The following is an 18707-nucleotide window of genomic DNA, read 5'->3' as shown; positions in this document are numbered from 1 at the left end:
AGTCACAAGACAAATGGGTAACTATGTCCCTTGAGTCATATATACCAAATAATACTGCTCAAGGCGCACGTTTTAATTGAGGTTTGCAACCCTGTCCGCAGTGATGTGAATTCTAGTGTCGTGTTTGAGGGCACAAGAACTTCCAACTCTAAACAGTATATCAGAACTTCCACATGGCACTAAGTTACACTCTGACCTGTTCTACTGCTTACCGCTAATAGGACCGCATGTTGTCCTTTCACATTCTCCATCATCTCCAGATACTGCCCCATGTGACATCCCTGTTCCTTAGTTCTGAGGGCTGTCCTCTTTCTCTTGTCCCAGCAGAGGCTGAGTTCCTATAAAAACAGCTGCATAGCACTTAAACAGGGAAGGAGCAGGACCAGAGCTGCCATGCTTCTTAATTACAGCAAATGTTAAAAACAAGAAGGCGTAAAGATATGTCTGCTCCTGGCTATGCGTAGATGTGAACAAAACTGCCCAGTCAGTTTTCATTCCTGTCGCCTTCCACCTTCCTCTTAGTTGACTATGACCATCTCTCTAATCTCCCAAACAAGTGATTTACCAATAAATTCTTCACAAGTGGAATTACATTTGTGTTTCTGTACATCAGGCGGAAATGCTAACTGCACTATCTTACACAGTGTTTTCCTTTTGTTTTTTCCTCGTGCAGGAAGAAGCAGAGATCCAGGCAGAGTTGGAACGACTAGAGAGAGTTAGAAATCTACATATCAGGGAATTGAAAAGGATACATAATGAAGATAATTCACAGTAAGCACATGGGATTCAAGGACAAGAATGTATAACAATTTTTTTATTTGTCCTCTTCATAGTGGGAAACACTTAATCTTTTTTAAATTGGCGTGGTGATATAACTTGAAGTTCATGTAAGACAAAGGCTTCTAAGTGCATCAAGGTATCATTATGTAGTCTTTCATCAGTGCAAAGTGATCAAATAGTATCAAATCTGTCAGTCGCTAACCCAGTTTTAATATTTTTCTGTCTTAATATAAAAATGTTATTTCTAAGCTGTGTAGTAGCTGTAATTTATTGTGCCGTAGGTTGCATTATTTCTGTCAGTGTTCTTAAACTGTGTCTTTCTCTCCAGATTTAAAGACCATCCAACGCTAAATGATAGATATTTGTTGCTACATCTTCTGGGTAGAGGTGGCTTCAGTGAAGTATATAAGGTAAATTTGAAGTGACAATATGTGGAGTAATCTGAATCTGCAATGAAATATTGCAGTAAGCAGAATGTTTACACTTGTTTTCTCAATGGTATGTGTGGTTGTGGAGGGAAGAAGGGAGGACAAAGCACATGTTGCATTTGGCTTGCATTAAACAGCAGGCTTGAGATTTTTAGGTTCTGCCCTTGTCCTCAGAGGTCAGATTTCCTGCAAATGTTTCAAGAAAATGTTGCACCAGGACTGCAAGTTTTGTCAGGACAGAGAAGCAAACCGCTTGTTTCTTCAAGTGCTACACGCAAATTCCTGAAGTAGCAAAGTTTTATGGAGTATGGCATAGCAAGTCTGTACGTCACTGTAAATAAGAGAAATAATAAGAGCAAAGCCTTCATTTCCTGGGGGTAGAAGGCTTTTTTGCTTGTATCTTCATTTTACGCTCTGAAGTATCAGACTGGGTGTGCGTGTGTGTAGTCTTGGGACTTCCTTGGAACTGAGCCTTACTTGTGTGTCAGCACTCTTGCATGGCCAAGACCTGTGATACTTTGTGCTTGCTGTTTGACTATTATGCTTAGAGCCTTTTCAGTTCTAAATATTCCCCATCTGTACCCAGTAGTTCTTAATTCATGTTGAATTTGGCTAGAATGAAAATAACTGTGCCAATGCAAATATTGGAAACTTCACAGTGACTTACTATTTTGATGCAGTATAACAATAGATATCTAAATCAGGGGGGCTAGACTGCTCAGGTAGTGAAAAAAGAGTGTGATCTGCATGTAAGTACTCTGAATTGCTCTTTGGAGGCTTTGCTGACTAAAGTAGAAAGCTTTGGCTCCGTAGATGAAAGCAAGAGAGTATGAATGCTTCATACCTGATCACACTTAAGAGTTGTAAATATGTTATTAAAACAAAGGAATGCTTAGCCTTTCTTCTCCATGGTCTTGGCCAATCTATTAAGCAGGAGTTAAGTGTACAACTTTGGAGATGGACACAGTTTATCCTTGCCTGCTTACAATAAGATTTTGCCCCGTCCTATAAATTATTAGCTGTTGCTGCTCTCAGACAAAGTAAAAGATTTCTGCATTTCTCCAAGAGCACAATTCCAGTGGTCTTTTATTTAAAGACTGCCTAAATAGCAAGAAACTGGAGGGAGAAAACACAGGATGAGATTTACAAAGTTCTGCCATTGAATTCTCCAGCTTCTAAATAAGCTGAAACATTTTGCTCCAAGATGGAAAGCTGAGCTACCAGTGTGAAACAAAGCATTAAAAATCCTCTGTATGTTTTGGGTTTTTTTGACTGAGAGTAGAAAATTAATTAGGTGCCTTGGAGGAATAATGGCAGGGTCTTTCCCAGACTGTAGTTTGGTAATTTGGCCTTTCTGATCCCATTGTAGCTCTGGTGGCAAAATGTCAGAATAAATGCAGCATTAGTTGGATCCCATAGCGAAGGTCAGATCAAAGCACAGAATATTCAATTGTTTTCAGAGTTGCTTGGTTTCATTAGTGAAACTAATTACATCAAAATGGGTTTGCTCTGCACTCAGTATGTCGTAATGCTGATTTCCTGGGTGGGGATATTGGTTTGTTAGAGCTTGTCTGCCTTTGCAGTATTAACTTGAAGTTGTAATTCCTACTGATTTTCAGCTCTTCTCTCTACAGGCATTTGATTTAACAGAACAGAGATATGTAGCTGTGAAAATACACCAGTTAAATAAAAACTGGAGAGATGAGAAGAAAGAAAACTATCACAAGTAAGTAAGGCTGTAAAGAAGAAAGCAGTGTTCCAAACTCCTCATGTATTTGGTTATTCAGTGCCTGTGAACAGGCTGCCATTTTTTTTGTTGTTTTGCCACATTTCAAAAGCCACTCTCTGTCCCAGTAGCTACTTGCAAAAGTTACCGTCAGTTTAGAAATTTTTTAAATGCATGCACATGCGCCCACACATATTTTTTGTATAAGCACTATGGCACAAGGTTTTAAAGCACCAGTAGAGCTCTATGAAGAAAGCGTTAAAGTGGCTTCTCCTCTCTGAAATGTTTAAGCTCTGCTCTTGTGGGAAACACTTGTTCATGCCCATCTTCCAGGTACACCTGCATTGTGCTCCCAGAAAGCCTTCCCCTTCCCTTTGTTTCCTAGGATACTTAATCCTTTCACAGATGATTATAGGGCTATAGGTATGTCACGGCCTAGAAGGGAGGTAGAGGAAGCCTTTTGGTGTTGGTAACACTTGCTCCCTAATGCCGTGGATTAGATAAGCTCTGCAGAATGGCAGCCAAGCCTTCTCAACAGGGCTTCAAAGATAAAGCTGTGATCTTAATTCCCGAACAAGTCACTGGGACAAACTGAATTTGAAGCCTGGAAGTTGGGCTGTTGAGCATCATGGAATTTCTCTAGAACTTGCTGATTTTTGCATTCAGCTATCTTGGATCCCTTAACGATTTATTATGAGGTTATTCTATTTTGGCAAGCAGCACCATTAATCAAGATTAGTTATTTTGTAGTATTGCCAGCGTTTGAGATGCACTCAGATTCTGTGGTTCTCAAGAACTGTTCTGCACTGTTCCTTGTTTGCTTGCCTTTTCTTAAGCTGTCTGAATAATGTGTATGGGTTTGATTGAAGTTGGACTGCTGTGTGGTATGTCTGGGTTCGCTATCTGCAGAACTTAGAATTAAGTCACTTGTATGACTAATGCTCAGACTTTCCTATTTTCAGACATGCGTGTAGAGAGTACAGAATTCACAAAGAACTGGATCATCCTCGAATAGTTAAGCTATATGACTACTTTTCGCTGGATACTGACTCGTAAGTTATGTTGCTGTGTCCTTTGACTTCGTTTGACCCATTCACTACAGACAAAGTATTTGGTCTCTTAAAACTTTCCAGGAGAGTCCAGAGAATGTCCACACTAATGCTACAGACTGTACTGCAGAGATATCTGAGGCAGTTTCAACGTACATTGGTTTTCCTGAGACGCTAGCTCACGAACCAGTGTGCCGTATTATGTCAAATGTGGTGCTTTACTAGTAAATCCTATTCTTTGTCAGCCTGGGCAAAGGCCCCAGCTGATACAGCTTTCCACTTCTGGATCTAGCACTTAATGGGGGATCTCTGACCTTTGTACTACTGACATTGAGGACTGTGCTCCTGGTAGCTTATTTTTAGAAAGGGATTAATAGGCTGGAGGACTCTTAATTTAATATATTGACCAAATAGGTGAGTCTTACAGACAAGCAATAACAAAGTGTTCTGGTTTCTATCAGGTACCTTAATTACAACAACTACTGTTTTGCCTTCAGGTTTTGTACAGTGTTAGAATACTGTGAGGGAAATGATCTGGACTTCTACCTGAAACAGCACAAGTTAATGTCGGAGAAAGAGGCGCGATCCATTATCATGCAGATTGTGAATGCTTTAAAATACTTAAATGAAATCAAACCTCCCATCATACACTATGACCTTAAACCAGGTATGCTGTGCTGCTAGCTGACGTGCTTAAGGATGCTAACTAAAGGTAATGGGTTATAAGTAACATGGGGAAGTTTACTTTGGTCAGACAGCAAAAAGGAGACAGGGCTGTCTGGGAAAACTAACTTGCAACAAGAAAAAAACTAAAATGCATAGAACATACTGTGAAAGGGGTATTGTCTCCCAGAATTGCAACATAAAACAAGGAAGTAACATTCCAGAAAAAGTAGCCTCCTTGTTCAGAACGACCCCTTGAACCACCAAGTGCTTGTGTTTGGTTTCTTAATGTCGTGCTTGTATTCTGCTGTTGAGAGCTTCTGTTATTGCTTCATAAAGGTTCCCATAATTACTAGTATGTTTCACGTTCCCATTCTTCTGGCTTATTCCTTCTGTAATCATCTGCCTGAAAATTTGGTGGCAGAAGCTAACTTGGAAGCGTTTGGTTTTTCATACTGTGTGGCAGCTCACAAAGCTGAGGACATACAGTCAAAACTGTTTGCCCAGGTCTGCCTTTGAATTCAATAACATGCGCCATGTAGAAGGTCCTCTCCAAATGTTGTTGCAGATACCCCTTAATCATTGGGCAGAGTCACAAGGGGAAAAATAGGGTGATGCATATGGGCTGCATTGCTTTTTCTTAGTCCAGGAAAATTCAGCCACCTCTTCCAGCAGTTATCCCTGGCTTGTCTCCCTATACTGGTGGCACTTCATCAGCATTGTGTAACTGGTATGTGATGTGGTTTATTGCATCAGCATGAGGAATCTGTACGGGAGGTGGTGCTGTTGCACTAGTTCTAGTGACCCTGTTTCTTCCCCCAGCTGCTGACTGTTCTCATGTTGTCTGAGCTGAGCGTGCTGCAGAGCTCTGCCTACAGTTGTCTAAAGCTGTGATTCATCCACTGCCATCACACACGATTCTGCTGCTTTATTGTAGGCTTTGAGAAAAACAGTGATGATATGACTTTTTGATCCTTGATGGATTTATAAAAGACTCTTGCAAAAGCAGTAATTGTCCTTTTTGAGCTTAGAAAGCCACTGGGGAGCACTGCCAGGAAGGAGAGAGTTTCTGGCTTGTTGAGAGGCCAGGGCAAGTCAGGACTTCTGGGCAGAATGAGTCATGACTGTATATGTGTACTTCTCTCCTTAATCCCCCTTTTTGACCTGCCCTTCCAACGGGACCTTTGGGAGGGGTCAAAACAGCATAGGCATCGAGCTCGTTTGGCTAATCGGGCCAAAGGAGGTTCCAAGTAATGTCGGGCCACTGGGTCATTCAAGGATTAGTTCTAGCACTTGGTGGGAGCTGAGTTGTCTCTGGAGCTCAGGGTATTGAGTGTTAAAACATCTACCCCAGGCTGCTGAGGGTCACTGTGTAGGTTCCTTGTCCTCTTGTGCAGAGTGCCAGAGTTCAATGCAATTTTATTCTTGGGGTTTTTCCTGATAGATGTGTATCTTAAGGGGCTGTTTCCTTCCTCTGTCTAGGTAACATTCTTCTAGTCAATGGTACTGCATGTGGAGAGATAAAAATCACAGATTTTGGACTTTCCAAAATCATGGATGATGACAGCTACAACTCTGTTGATGGCATGGAACTGACATCGCAGGGGGCTGGTACTTACTGGTAAGCGTCGCTTGGGGCACTTGCAAGTTACAGATCAAGAACGGTTTATAAACAGCTTTGGATCTGTGTCAGCTCTGTATGTGCTGCCATTGTCTGTGACAGCTTGAGACACTGGAGGTTTGAGACCCTGGAAGCATCTCTTGTCACACAGGTCCTTTTGAGGCTGGCAGCTTTTTACTTTTCAGTGGGTTAGTGTTTATACACTTGAAAACCATTTCTTAACCAAAGGGCCTGCTGAAAAACTGCATATGCTGCATGCTGCTGAGATAGCGAGCTCTGGAGTGGAGCTTGGCTGTTATTTCACAGTCCATAATGGCACTGTCTAACAGTTTAAGCAAGGAGGAGGAGAATATCATGCTTATTGGGAAATTCAGGTACATCAGGGAGATGGAAAGAGTATTCCACTGAAATGAGGAGGTGAAAATCCATAGTAAGCTCGTACAAAAGATGTAAATCTCTCAGTGTTGTCTGTAGCCAGAGCTTCACTTTCAAGTGTCATGTGAAAGATGTTTTCAGCGATACTTTATCTCGGTGCCAAGTATTGTCGCTGCATCACGCGTGGCTGAGAGCAAGCCCTACGGTGAGTGCCACCGAATGTCTTTCTTAGATACTGCCCAAGCTGCAGACTGTCACTATGGGCAACAGTTGTACAGGAACATTTGTTGAGGCATTCTGTATTGTACAGTTCTGTTCTGTTCCTAAAAATGAAACTAACTGTAGTTTGAGTGAGGCTGAGTGTCTCTAACTAGGACATGGCATCTGGGGTTGTATTTCTAGAAATACGTATTTTGGCCGTGTGCTTCTATTGTGGAATTGTTGGCCAAGCCCTTTTAACAACAAATACCGGTTCTGAAGATGAAAGAAAATGCGATTATTGTATGTGCGCTGGTGAAAAGAAACTGACTGTGCTGACTAGCTCGGACCATGAGGGTCTGGAGAGTCCTTGGGATCGCTGTTCCCGGAAGGGGTATGCATTGGTGATCTTGGCGCAAGGATGCACAGGAATGAAACCGGGTTCTTTGAGTCCCAAGCCAATATCTGATCACAGAAGCTTGTTCCTTCCTCTCTAAAGAGAATGATTGAAAGTATTTAGAGGTGCTGCTCATAACCTGTTGTCACTTCCTTCTAATCAGGTATTTGCCACCTGAATGTTTTGTGGTTGGGAAAGAACCTCCAAAGATTTCAAATAAAGTCGATGTCTGGTCAGTGGGAGTCATCTTCTATCAGTGTCTCTATGGCAGAAAGGTAAGAAGGCATTTAACTCCTTTCCTAATGGTGATTCCCAAACCTTCTAAGAGGCAGCCTTGGCTTCTGCTTCCTTCTCCTCCCCAGGCTTAGAAGGTACTTCTGCCTTGTCTCCTTGCCAACAGTTCCAAGGCAGAGTCCATGCTAAGGAAGCGGGGAGAATTTACTAGGTTGTGTTTTGCTCTACATGGCACTTCCTTCAAAAGCAATGTTGTGCAGAGCATCTCTTTCCACTGGGCACATTCCCAGTGAGGCCATTATGGGCAGGACAAGTGTATCGCTCAGGGCCAGACACTTGAGGTTCTGGGTCTGGCATTGTTTTGCGATGCTTTCAATGCCCTAACTCTTTGTCAAGCCTGATACTGCATGACAGCTGCAAGTGTTTTAGAAAAAAAGAAAGAAAATAGGTACAAAGACCCACTCTAGAAGTTTTTAGGATGGCTTTTGGAAGGGAGGAGTTTGGATCAGGAAAAGGTGATGTGTCCTGAGAAAAGGTAATTTGTTTTGTGACAACAGAAGAAATAGGTTGGAGCAGGAAAAAGATTCCATCAACTCTTGTTTTCACGAGTCCTTGGTAACCAAGTGTTGTGAAAGCCTGGGCTGACAAACACACCGTGTTGCTTAGTGTTGTCAGTCAGACAAATGGTGGAACCAGCCCAGCACAGTTTGAAGTGGGTGAATCTCCTGTCAGCTTAGGCAGATGAAGGCCCTCTCGCACATGCTGAGGCTGACCTATGAGGTCTGGAAACAGGCGGAGATCCCTCCTGAGCCAGAGACACCCCAGACATGTTCCAGCTTGGTCCCTTTTGTTCAGTTTAAGCGTGGGAGCAACGTGTCCTGCTCATCTGGCTGGAATCTGCAGCACCTCCACAGCATTCGTGGGCTTCTTGCCTGGAAAAACGCTAATGTCAAGTGATTATTAAACACTGGCGTTAGGGGTTTTTTAAGGCCTGTCACCATCCTTTAACAACTGTCTTCCATTTTTTTTGGTAGCCCTTCGGTCACAACCAGTCACAACAAGATATTCTGCAGGAGAACACAATTCTGAAAGCTACCGAGGTGCAGTTCCCCCCAAAGCCAGTAGTCACGCCAGAAGCAAAGGTAAATCTTGCAGCGAGTTTGATCGCACCGTGTATGTCAGCAGCAATCGGCACTGGCGGTTCCCTCCTCTTGGTTTCCCTAAAACCAGCAGTTCTGTGTTTAATGCTTGGCCTCCTGCAGAGTGGTCAGTGGCTTTGCGTTGTAGTTGTCAGGCTGAGGATTGAGCAGAGTGCAGCGTGTGCCTCTGCCCGTGCTTTCTCCTGATAAAAGATGAGCTTCTGGTGTAGAAGCTGGGCTGTCTCTGTGGTCACTGGGGAAGGAATTTCAGCGCTGGGGTTGTCAGATTGGCCCCGCTCCCAAAGAGTTATGTGTCAAAGAAAGCTTCCTGTTTCTGTCCGTCTGGTAATTCTTGCTTTGCTTTTGGGGTATCTGCAGGCATTTATCAGACGTTGTTTGGCCTACCGAAAGGAGGATCGGATAGATGTCCAGCAGCTGGCCTGTGACCCGTACTTGCTGCCTCACATCCGCAAATCTGTATCCACAAGCAGCCCAGCTGGAGCTGCAATTGCATCAACCTCTGGATCATCCAATAACAGCTCTTCAAACTGAGACAGAGTAATAGGCCAAAAACTGCTTGAGAAACCGGCAAAAAGACTTTCAGAAACAGCTTTGGAATAGAGGAATCCGCAAGGGTCTCAAGAAACCTGTACCAGGTGCTTTTTTTTCTCTTGCTTTTTTCCATCCATAGAGCATGACAACATCAACTCTCATCAAGAAAACCTTCGGCATCTAGGCCAAGCCATGTGGATAGGAGATGGCTTGAGGTTTATCCAGTAAATGACCACAAAGGGTGGCTGCTCTGAGCAAGGAGGGGAAACTCAAGAAAATACAAAAAGACATGGTTCCATGTACTGTGAACTTCTGAACATGCAGCCTTGGGGAATCCAGGACGCCGTGTGTGCTTCATATGAAGAATGTGGACTTTGGAAAAAGACTGGGCTAGTCCAGTGTTGATATTTAAACATTGTTCTTTTTCTTTTAATAAAGTTTAGGTAACATCTCCTGAAAAGCTCGAAGCACCAAGGTTCAGCTGGGGATGGTATATGACTCTTTGCCCTTTGGAGGGGAAAAAAGTTGATCCTGCCTGTTCATGGCACTAGAGTTAGTGTTTTACCCCTAATTAATTTCAGTTTTTTAAAAATAACAATTTTTTGGAAGAAAACAGTTTTCTGGTCTCAAAGTGAAACCCGTATTAGCAGGTTCATGGCAGTGTCCATTCTGCAGATGGTGCAGCTTTCTGCTGCCTTGGGGTGGCCTCTTAGGAGTAATTCACCTTCTCGGGAGGGCAGTGAGGCCCATAGGAGAAGAGGCCTGCGTAGATCTCCTGTGGCCAGAGTGGATCACAGCTCAGACTGCCACAAGGTTTTCAGCTGCTGCTTCATAGCTCTCACAACGGTTGCACCTTTTTAATTTATTTGAAGTGCTGTTCTTTTTGAAAACATACCCTGACATGTTCACGACGTGCTCTCTGCTGTCGTGAGCATGATACTTTTCAACTGTTGACAGTTGAAAAGGCAGGCACTGACCGGGAAAGAATCGAAGCACAGCTCAGTTGATCACAGGTGTGATCTGTGCTCACACAGTACTGTACATATCTTGTTCATGTTAGAAAAATCCAAAGCTGAAGACTTGTCTGCTCCTCTCAGTTAGGTGACTTGGCAGCAAAGCTCCCTCTTTCCCTTAACAGTTTCCTTTTAAAACTTGCTGACTTTTCTAACTTGCTGCCATTGCTGCATCCGATTTCAAATGAGAGGGAACGAGATAATGTTCTTGAAGGGTGCAAACACGCTAATATTTTTGTCTCCCTTCTGTAATCTGCCTGGAGGGGCCTTACACCTTCAGCTGGAGTCTGCCTGCTGTGAAACGCAAGCCTCTTGTCCCCACTCTGCCCCCTTTTCCCCCCACATTGAAGGAAAACTGAAAACACACACAAAAAGCACAGCACTTGAACATGTGGCAGCCAGGTTGGAGTGCTCCTAACATGTGGCAGGAGTTCATAGCCAGAAATATTTAAAGATGCAGTGTTCAAGGGCAAGGTTCGTCTCGGGAGGGAGCCGAGCAGTGGACTACTGCAATTCAGGGTGTTGTTTAAAAACAAATTACCCTGGACACACTTCCTAACTCAATACCCAGACCACTGTGGTGAGGACTATCCTCTGTGCGGTACCTCCAGGATTGTTCCCGCAGCTCCGGCAGCACATGGGCTGTTTGGGGTGCTCGGTACCCGAATGGCATTCTCATGGCAAGCGGTGTTCTCCATCATGCACTTCTGGAGAGAACTACCACTTGTCTGTCTTATTGTAAGCCATCGTCTGCAAATATTACACTTAAACCTTAAGCAGGAACTTTTAGTTAACTGAAAAATGGAGGAGTCTGTTGAAATCAAGCAATGGACCTGGGAAGTGGAGAACTCTGCCACTTTGACTTTTATTACTATTTTTGTAGTGACTCAGGCTTTTAATTGGATGTATTCACTTGCAGCTGCATTAAGGTGGTCTCTAAACTGTAGTGTTTTAAACAAAGAAAAGAAATACTGCATCTTTAAATCCTTAGCCATAATTTCTTAGCCCTTTCCATCCCTGCTGCTCTGTTCCACAAGTTAACTGTTTAGCAAGCAGCACTTCGACATGTCTATTCAGCCTCTGTCAGGCAAAATCAGGGTTGATGCTTCATCCTGTTTGCTGAAACTGGTTATTTGGTGTCTGTCCACATCAGGGAGAATTCTAAAAGGGTTTTTTCTATCCCGGTCCCGTTGTTTCTTGGACATACAGTGTGTGCTATCTCTGTGGGTGTGATTAGTTTTGTGTCAGATACATTTATTCCTGCTGTGCGACACCCATCCAGGGGCCTGGGGACAGCATTGGCCTTTCCTGGGGCTGATAGCAGTGAAGAACCCTGGTAGAATTCTGGCTGCGACACCTTCCTTGTTAATATGGGTTTCACTTCCAATAACAGACCCTATTGCCACACTGTTCATTTACTTAAAGAAAAGTGTATGAAGAATTTGTAACTTAAACCAGGCCAGACTGTTTTGGCTCTACCCAACAGATGAGACATGGATATTAAAATAAGTTTTAAGAAACTGATTTGCTTGGCTGTTACTGTTTTGCTCTTTGTAGCATTGGCACAAACTCTCTTGCAGTAGCTGCGTGGAGGTGACACGGGACGGGATGAGGAAGGATGGAGGAAGGTTGCATTCAACAGCTCAGAGCAGCGAGCTCTCTGCATCAGAGGAGGAAATCGCTCCCTGCACAGGCTATTGCTGAAAATTACCGAGTCTTGTGTAATTACTGGCATCGATCTTGTGCTGGAGTATCGAGGCAGACATTTGAGGTGGGTGTGTCCCTCATTTCCAGTAGAGTAGCAGCTGCCTTAAGAAGCTATATATGTTCAGGACACAAAAAAACACCTTTTTTGTGTCCATTGATGAAAGTAGGTGGTGAACTCCCCTGCCCTGGCTGGTTGTGCCGCTGCCTGCTGGCCGCTCCCCAGCCCGTGGGCGCCCGAGGCTCCAGTCTCAGTCACCCAGAATAACTGCATTGAGCAGTGGTGAGAAACTCGGCTCCATTTTCTTACAGCTGAGTCTTGCCAGCTTTAAAAATTATACAATAGAAAATGAAAAAGGACCTTGGCAGCTGAAGATGTGGAGTCTGCTCATATCTGGACTAATAACCGGGGAGTGCCAGTTCACACGCCCGGCTCCTCTGCCGGCATCTCTCAGCCTCTGCGGGGCATCCCCGCTGCAAAGCGGGGCAGTACCTGCCCGCCAGAGCCTGGTTCCTCCGGAGGAAGAGTTGCTGGGTATCAGGGTTTCTCTGCAAACCTGACGTCACCCTTACTGGACTTGAAGTTAAAGTCAGCTTTTCAGCTGAGCGCGAGTGAAACCGAACACCGAGAGCAGCTCTGCTCCCTCCCCGCTGCTGCAACTGATTATTTTTTGGCCCCCTGTGCCAGTTTTGATGATGCGACACAGATTTGGGCAGGGGGAGGCGGCGGCAGCCTTTCAGCAGTGAATGCACAGGCATTTGGCAGCGGCCGTCAGGCCTCGGGGCCAGGTACCCACCACGCCTGCGTGGCGTGCCTGGGAGCAGGGACCTACGCGGGATTACACGCTCAGCTTGAAGCCAGCGGGAACGAGACTTACTGAGGGGCTGCCTGGCTGGATGCTTCGCCTCCTACGTTAGCGGTTAGGAGTCGTGCTATGAAATGAGCTTCCGTCTGCCAAATGGGCAAGTCCCAATTTATTTTGTGACCTGGCAAACCCTCGACACGAGGTTGCTACCGCTGCCAGTGTCTCCCTGGGGTTTGCTGCTGGAGGATGTTATTTTCTGGGTGCTACATGAGCCTGGCTCAAGCAGCCTTGACTTAAACCTTCCCACTCCACCCATGGAGCAGGAGAGGAGACTTGCAGCATGTGGAAGCAGGACCCTGACCCCCAACCCAGCCCAGAGGTGCCTTTTCTACCAAATGCCAATGAACCTTTGCACCGAGACCCCAAATTCCCACCACCACACATGGCTGTGCCCACAGTCTCCGCTTCGCCCTGGCCCCAGCGCTGCCCTCAGGGGCAGCCGGCTGCTCCATGGCCATCGCCCTGGGTGGGGGCGAGAGGCCAAGCAAACGCGGAGCCGCTGGGCCTCCCCTCGCCACATTCACACCCAGGAACAGGCGTCTTGGCCACAAGGGCACTATTGTCTGTGCCGGGCTGGGAAGTGGGGGCCGGGGCTGAGACACACTCTCATTTCATGCATTAACTGCGTGGGGGCGCAAAGGACGGGAAAAGCCGCTGGCGCGCGCTCTCTGGTCAGGAGCTGCACGCTGCTGCCAGCGCCGTGCGTTCCTCCCTGCTCCTCTTCGCTCCCAGCCCTGCATCTTGCCGTGGGATGGGTTGCTGCAGCCTTTCTTCTCCCTCCATCCTTCGGCTGCAGCTTAGTGCTTCTATTGCTCCGTTGCTCCTCGTTTCCAAACGCTGGCTGGCCGCTGGGTCAGCGCAGGGGATGCTCAGCACTTCGAGCTGATCCAGTAAAGCCTGAAAATAGAGGTTAGCCACCACCTGCCCCACCAGTGTGGGATGAGCCCCGCCAGCCCGCAGGCAGCTCTGGTCCAGAGCTGCTCTCCCATCTGCTGTTACTCGGGCTGTGGGGACGGGGCAGAGGGGTGCCATGGTACAGCTGGAGCTGAAAAGGCATGGGATGGACAGAGCTAAAAATGCGGGGATGCTGTGGGGAGCAGCAGGGTGAAGACGGGGAGACTCAGCCTCGCATGCAGGCCAGATCTCCCATCCCGGCTTGAGCAGCCACAGGGAACACAGGCAACGGATTTATAAGGTGCTTGGCTCTGGTTTGCATTCATGGGAAGAAAAAAAAAACAGTGCTCTGCTCAGCCCTGTCCTCTCTTGACCAAAGCCGTCAGCTGTGTGGGAGCCACGAGCACGCTCTGGCCGCAGTCCCCAGGACACGGGCTGCCGTGTCGGCAGCCTCCTCGCTCTTGGCCTGGCTCAGCTTTGCATCAAGATCAGGGCTCAAAACCTGCTTTGTTCAGCACTGGCTCATCCCAGCTCCTGCTAATCCTGAAAATCCACCCGCTCGCACCCAAACCCAGGAGACGGGCCAGGATTGATGCCAAAACCCCACTAGGCTAAAGGGACCGAAAGGAGATGGCAAGGGACGGAGGTGTCCGTGGCTATGAGGTAAGGCAGTGGCAGAGGTGGAAACGAAGCCTCTGGGGCCGACTGCGTGGCCGCTGGACCATGCTGCTCCTGCTGGAACGGGCTGCGGGACAGGGTGGGAGCTCTGCTTCCCGGTCCCATCCCCGCTTCCGGCAGGAGGAAGATGCCGTTTGGGATGTGCTGTCCTCCGCCACTCTCCAGCTGCCTTCCCTCCCCACTCTGCATCCCCACTCTGCTAATTTGCTCTTGAGTCATGCGGAGAAAGTGTTTTTCTAAAAGGCGAATTTCTTGCAAATGGCTGGAATTCCTCTCTGCCCCTTTCCAGGAGCCCTGGGGAGGCCTGAGAGGAAGGAGAGGCAGCAGGCTCGGAGGGCAGTGCTGCTCCCCGGGCAGCCCCCGGCCTCGTCTCGCCCCCGCGACGGAAGGGCAGGGATCTCGGCGCTGGCCCTCCCAGGGCTGGAGCGCCCTGAAATTCCTCGTGGCAGCTTTGAGCGAGCACATCTGGTTTTAATAAATTATTTGCAGCTTGAACTTGCCTGACTTTTAAGGGCTGCAGAAGAGAGAGCAGCAAAGAACTCCGAGAGCCGCAGTGCGGGGCGCCCACAAAGGGACCCCCTTTTCAGTGCTGGGAGCTAGCGGAGTTGGGGAGGGATTTGGGGAGGGGGTCTGGGGCTGACCAAGCCCCTGGAGGGAGCCCAGCAGCTGGCAAAGCCCCATCTGCTCCTTGCAAGGGCCGACGGGATGGTCAGCTTGGAGGCAGAGAAAGGGCCCTTCTTTTTGGCCGGGATCCTTCTACCCGCAGCTGGGTGTCGAGCAAAGCCAGGGCTGATCTTAAATACTGTGTTTCTGCGCTCAGGCGAGGAGCACGGGGAGCAAACTGCAGTGCAGTGCCTCCCCGACCCCCCCCTGCTCAGCGGAGCCCTGGCCACCAGCACTGGGACCCCTCTCCCAGCACTGAACCCATCGGTGCTTGGAAAAACGAAACCCTTGGGAGCATCAGCATCACCCGGGCACCCAATGGCCACCAACACACCTGGGGCCATGGAGGAGCTGAGCCCCCGCACCGTGTCCCCAGGCCCGTCCTCGGAGGGAAGGGTGCAAATGCGAACTAGTGCTCTGGGGACGAGTTCCCTGCTGTACCCCCACGCGGGTTCCCCACCGTGCCGGGGGACGTGCCAAGCCCCACATCCCGGCTAGGGGACTGCCAACCACCCCTCGCTGGCCGCAACGCAGAGCCCAGCAGCAGGCTCGGGGGGGGAAGCCCTCTCCATCGCTGGGCCTGGGGCTGCTTTGGCCGTCCCCCGCCTGTCTCCAATGGGTGGAGAGCAACGTGGCCTTCCCCTGCTGCCGCTGCCGGCGTGGGAGAGAGAGGAGCCAGCAGACGCCGAGACAGCCTCTTCCCTAAGCAGTGACCTCAGCGCGGCAGCGCCTGCCAGGTGGGTGTTGATCTTGGCCCGGCCAGTCCCGTTTGGGGGCCAGGATGAGGCCGAGGCGGCGCGGACGGAGGGCTGAGCTCGCGGCGGAGCCTGGCAGGTGCTGCCGGTCCCCCGCGTGCAGGCGGTCCCCGGCTGAGATTGCCGCAGCGAAGCAAAGCCCGTGGCACCAGCAGCCCCTCGACAGCCGCTGCCTGCAGGCAGGGTTTGCTCTCCAGCACTGCTTTCCTGGAGCCCCTCAGTCCTGCAGAGAGCCGCGGGAAGCGGGGGACACCCCTGGAAGAGCGTGATCGAGGAGGACGTGCAGCCTCCCTGCTCGGATACGGTACCCCCGTGTCCTCCCAGGGGTCTAAAATTAAGCCCTTTGGACCTGCTCGTTCTCAGAGGTGGCTGATGGGTTGGTACAGATCCTTCCTGCAGAGCATCTGCCCTCAAGCCTGGTGCTACGGACGCTGCTCTCATGGTCCGCAGGTCCCCAAATCCCATCCTCTAACACCTCTGGCACAAGCAAACACCAAAGGTGCCCCGTATCAGCCCCACACTCAATATCTCGCAGGGTGCCACCCCTATGGCTGGGTCCCACAGCTCATTAGCAACACTTATTTTCCAGCCTGCGGGAAGCTGAGCATCCCCGACTGACCCCTTTTCTGCCAGTGCTCCCGACCAGGGCAGATCTGCAGCCAAAGGTGGGTGAGTAGCACGGATCCATCTCCAGAAATACTTGCCAAATCCTTCTGCCAAATCGAGTGGGTGCAGTTTCACCCTGTCCCACTGCAGCCCCTCCGCTGTGACCATCCCCATACAGTATGTTGCTTCAGCCAAAAAACAGCATTTATTTTTCCAACTAGGGGACAGATAGAGATGCTCCGACTGCGGGAATCGGCTGCAGATGCTGAATGTCCCAAGCGCTGGGTAAGCCCGGGATGAGCCCGTCACTCCCATCCATCGCCCAGCGCAAGGAGCTCTCCCGAGAGCGTGGCTGGTGGCGCAGTCGGCCGTCCCCTGCACGTGGCCGCGTCCCCTCATCTGGCAGCAACTCGTTAGGGCCAGAGAGGTCAGACAGCTTGGAAACCTCCCAGGGGAAGGGAAAAATGCGTTTCCTCCCGATCCGCACCGGCGAGTAGCAACTCAACTGGTACTAAACTGGATTAGGGGGAGAGTAGGTGAGGAGCTGTTGGCCCACGTTGGAGGAATTAATTATTAGGAAGTGCTAATTATCTTCTAATCACACGCAGCGTAGGGGCCTCCAAGACATGGGATGAACCAGACCAGGAGGCGGCAATGCTCTGTGGGATCCGAAGCCTTTTGGCTCTGCCATCTCCCCTCCTTTGGATGGGATTTGCCTCCCGGGAAAGGGATGTCAGGTTTGTCCCGGATGGATGGAGGGTCCCACCCGTGGGACTTCACGGCTCCATCATCTCCAGCTGCTGGCGCCTTGGTGGGTGGCATCCCCCAAGAGCGGTCTCCAAGGTTTGAGGATGGGAGTGAGGATCTGGGCACTTCCCTCCTCTCCTCCGGGCTGTCGCGCTCACTCCCCGCCGGCAGCCCCCGGCGCGCGTCCAGCCGTGGAGGGCGAGCGAGGCTGTTCTCCCAGCGCTGCCTCAATTAAAAAATAATCCCTGGCTTAAAAAAACCCAACAGCCCAGATGCTGATGTGCTTAATTAGGCCCCCCCGGAGGGTTTGCATCCCTAAAGCCCGTCCTGGCACTGGTCTGCAGGTCTTTCCTGGGAAACAACGGACTCATTTATTTTTGCAAGAATGGCCAAACAACACGTGGCTGGCTTACACGCGTCCCCCCGCGTCATGCTGTCTTTGGGCCAGATCCTGCTCCCCGCTCGAGGGAGTGCTGCCATCGTCTTGGCCTGATTAAAAGCATCGTGTCGCCTGGATTTTGCATGGCAGAGCCTGTGTGTCGAGGTCTGACGTGCCTCCCCCTGCGCTGTCCAAATCTCTGGAGAGCTCGAGGAGGAGGTGAGGCTCCCACATCCTTGGGGATGCTCCCATGGGATGGGCACCACAGGCATCACCCTTTCCACACCTGTGCAACCAAATCTTTGCACTGTGCCGCGTTGCCATGCCATGGGCAATGCCGAGAGAGAAGTCAGCCCCTTTCAGCCATCAGGGAAAGGATGAGTTTGCTGCTTTTGAGGTGGGTCCGAGCGCAACCCTCGAGTGTGGGGGCACACAGTGGGCGCCAGCCTGCGCTGGTCCCCCGGGGCTTCCCAGCAAAATCCTGACCAAAAAAGCTTGATGTACCCAACCTGGGTGCCACCGCACTTCCAAATGTTCCCACCTCCCTGCTCAAAGCTTTCTCCATTGCTCCAGAGAGGGAGGAGAGCTGCATTCCAGCACCAGGCAGGGCGATGCCCAGGTGAGCCGCTGCCCGACAGGGATTTTCTCTTCCCAGGTTTCAGGGATTTGGGGCTTTTATTTGGTTCAAGCAAACTGCCGTGCTGAATCCCCTCCAGGTGCCTTGGGGTGAGCTGTTACCTCCAGCCAGACCCCCGGGAAGGTGTGAGCAGCTGCGCTGGTTTGGTGCTGATGGTTTTTAAGGTGCAAATGGCTTTTAGCACCAAAGAACCCCCTCCCGGAGCAGGAACCTGTGGTGCCCGTGGGGCTCCCGTTGCAGTGGGCCTCCTCACACAGAAACATGCAGCCTGGGAGCTCTATGAAGCTGGGAAAATGCTCATTTTCAGCGTTTTCCACCTAAACCACCATCTTTGTGTGGCTTTCGGGGGGCTGGGCAGCCCTGCCTGGAGGGGAGGTGTGAAAACCCCAAAGTTTAAAAAAATATTTAAAAGTTTTTAAAAGCCTTTTACATTCAGCCTTTGGATATGGGGTATATCTACATCGGATACTGCGTGATGCTCTTCGCCCCGTGCTCCTCAGCAGAGCACCGGGAAGCCGGAGCGCTGCACCGCCACCCCCACGGCTGGAGACACGAGGCTGCTCTCTGGGCAGGGTGGGGTGGGAGGTGCAATGAGCTGTGTCC

At 49.4% G+C, this 18707-nt stretch overlaps 1 protein-coding gene across 5 annotated transcripts in view; it reads left to right on the top strand.

Annotated features, from left to right (window-relative positions):
• The window catches only part of TLK2 (tousled like kinase 2), a 41967-nt gene extending 30292 nt beyond the window's left edge, over positions 1–11675 (top strand). For all 5 annotated transcript variants that reach the window (XM_059830607.1, XM_059830606.1, XM_059830605.1 and 2 more), the window contains 9 exons: positions 674–771; positions 1109–1190; positions 2843–2934; positions 3897–3986; positions 4481–4650; positions 6129–6267; positions 7401–7512; positions 8506–8613; positions 8989–11675. In XM_059830607.1, coding sequence (XP_059686590.1) covers positions 674–771; positions 1109–1190; positions 2843–2934; positions 3897–3986; positions 4481–4650; positions 6129–6267; positions 7401–7512; positions 8506–8613; positions 8989–9162 — 1065 coding nt within the window. In that variant the 3' untranslated portion in view covers positions 9163–11675. The remainder of the gene's footprint in view (positions 1–673; positions 772–1108; positions 1191–2842; positions 2935–3896; positions 3987–4480; positions 4651–6128; positions 6268–7400; positions 7513–8505; positions 8614–8988) is intronic.
• The last annotated feature ends 7032 nt before the right edge of the window (positions 11676–18707 follow it).

The sequence above is a fragment of the Gavia stellata genome, chromosome 28, assembly GCF_030936135.1.
Source record: "Gavia stellata isolate bGavSte3 chromosome 28, bGavSte3.hap2, whole genome shotgun sequence".
Lineage (NCBI taxonomy): Eukaryota > Metazoa > Chordata > Aves > Gaviiformes > Gaviidae > Gavia > Gavia stellata.
The sequence above is the reverse complement of the archived record's forward strand: the minus strand, read 5'-3'. Positions and strand labels throughout refer to the sequence as shown.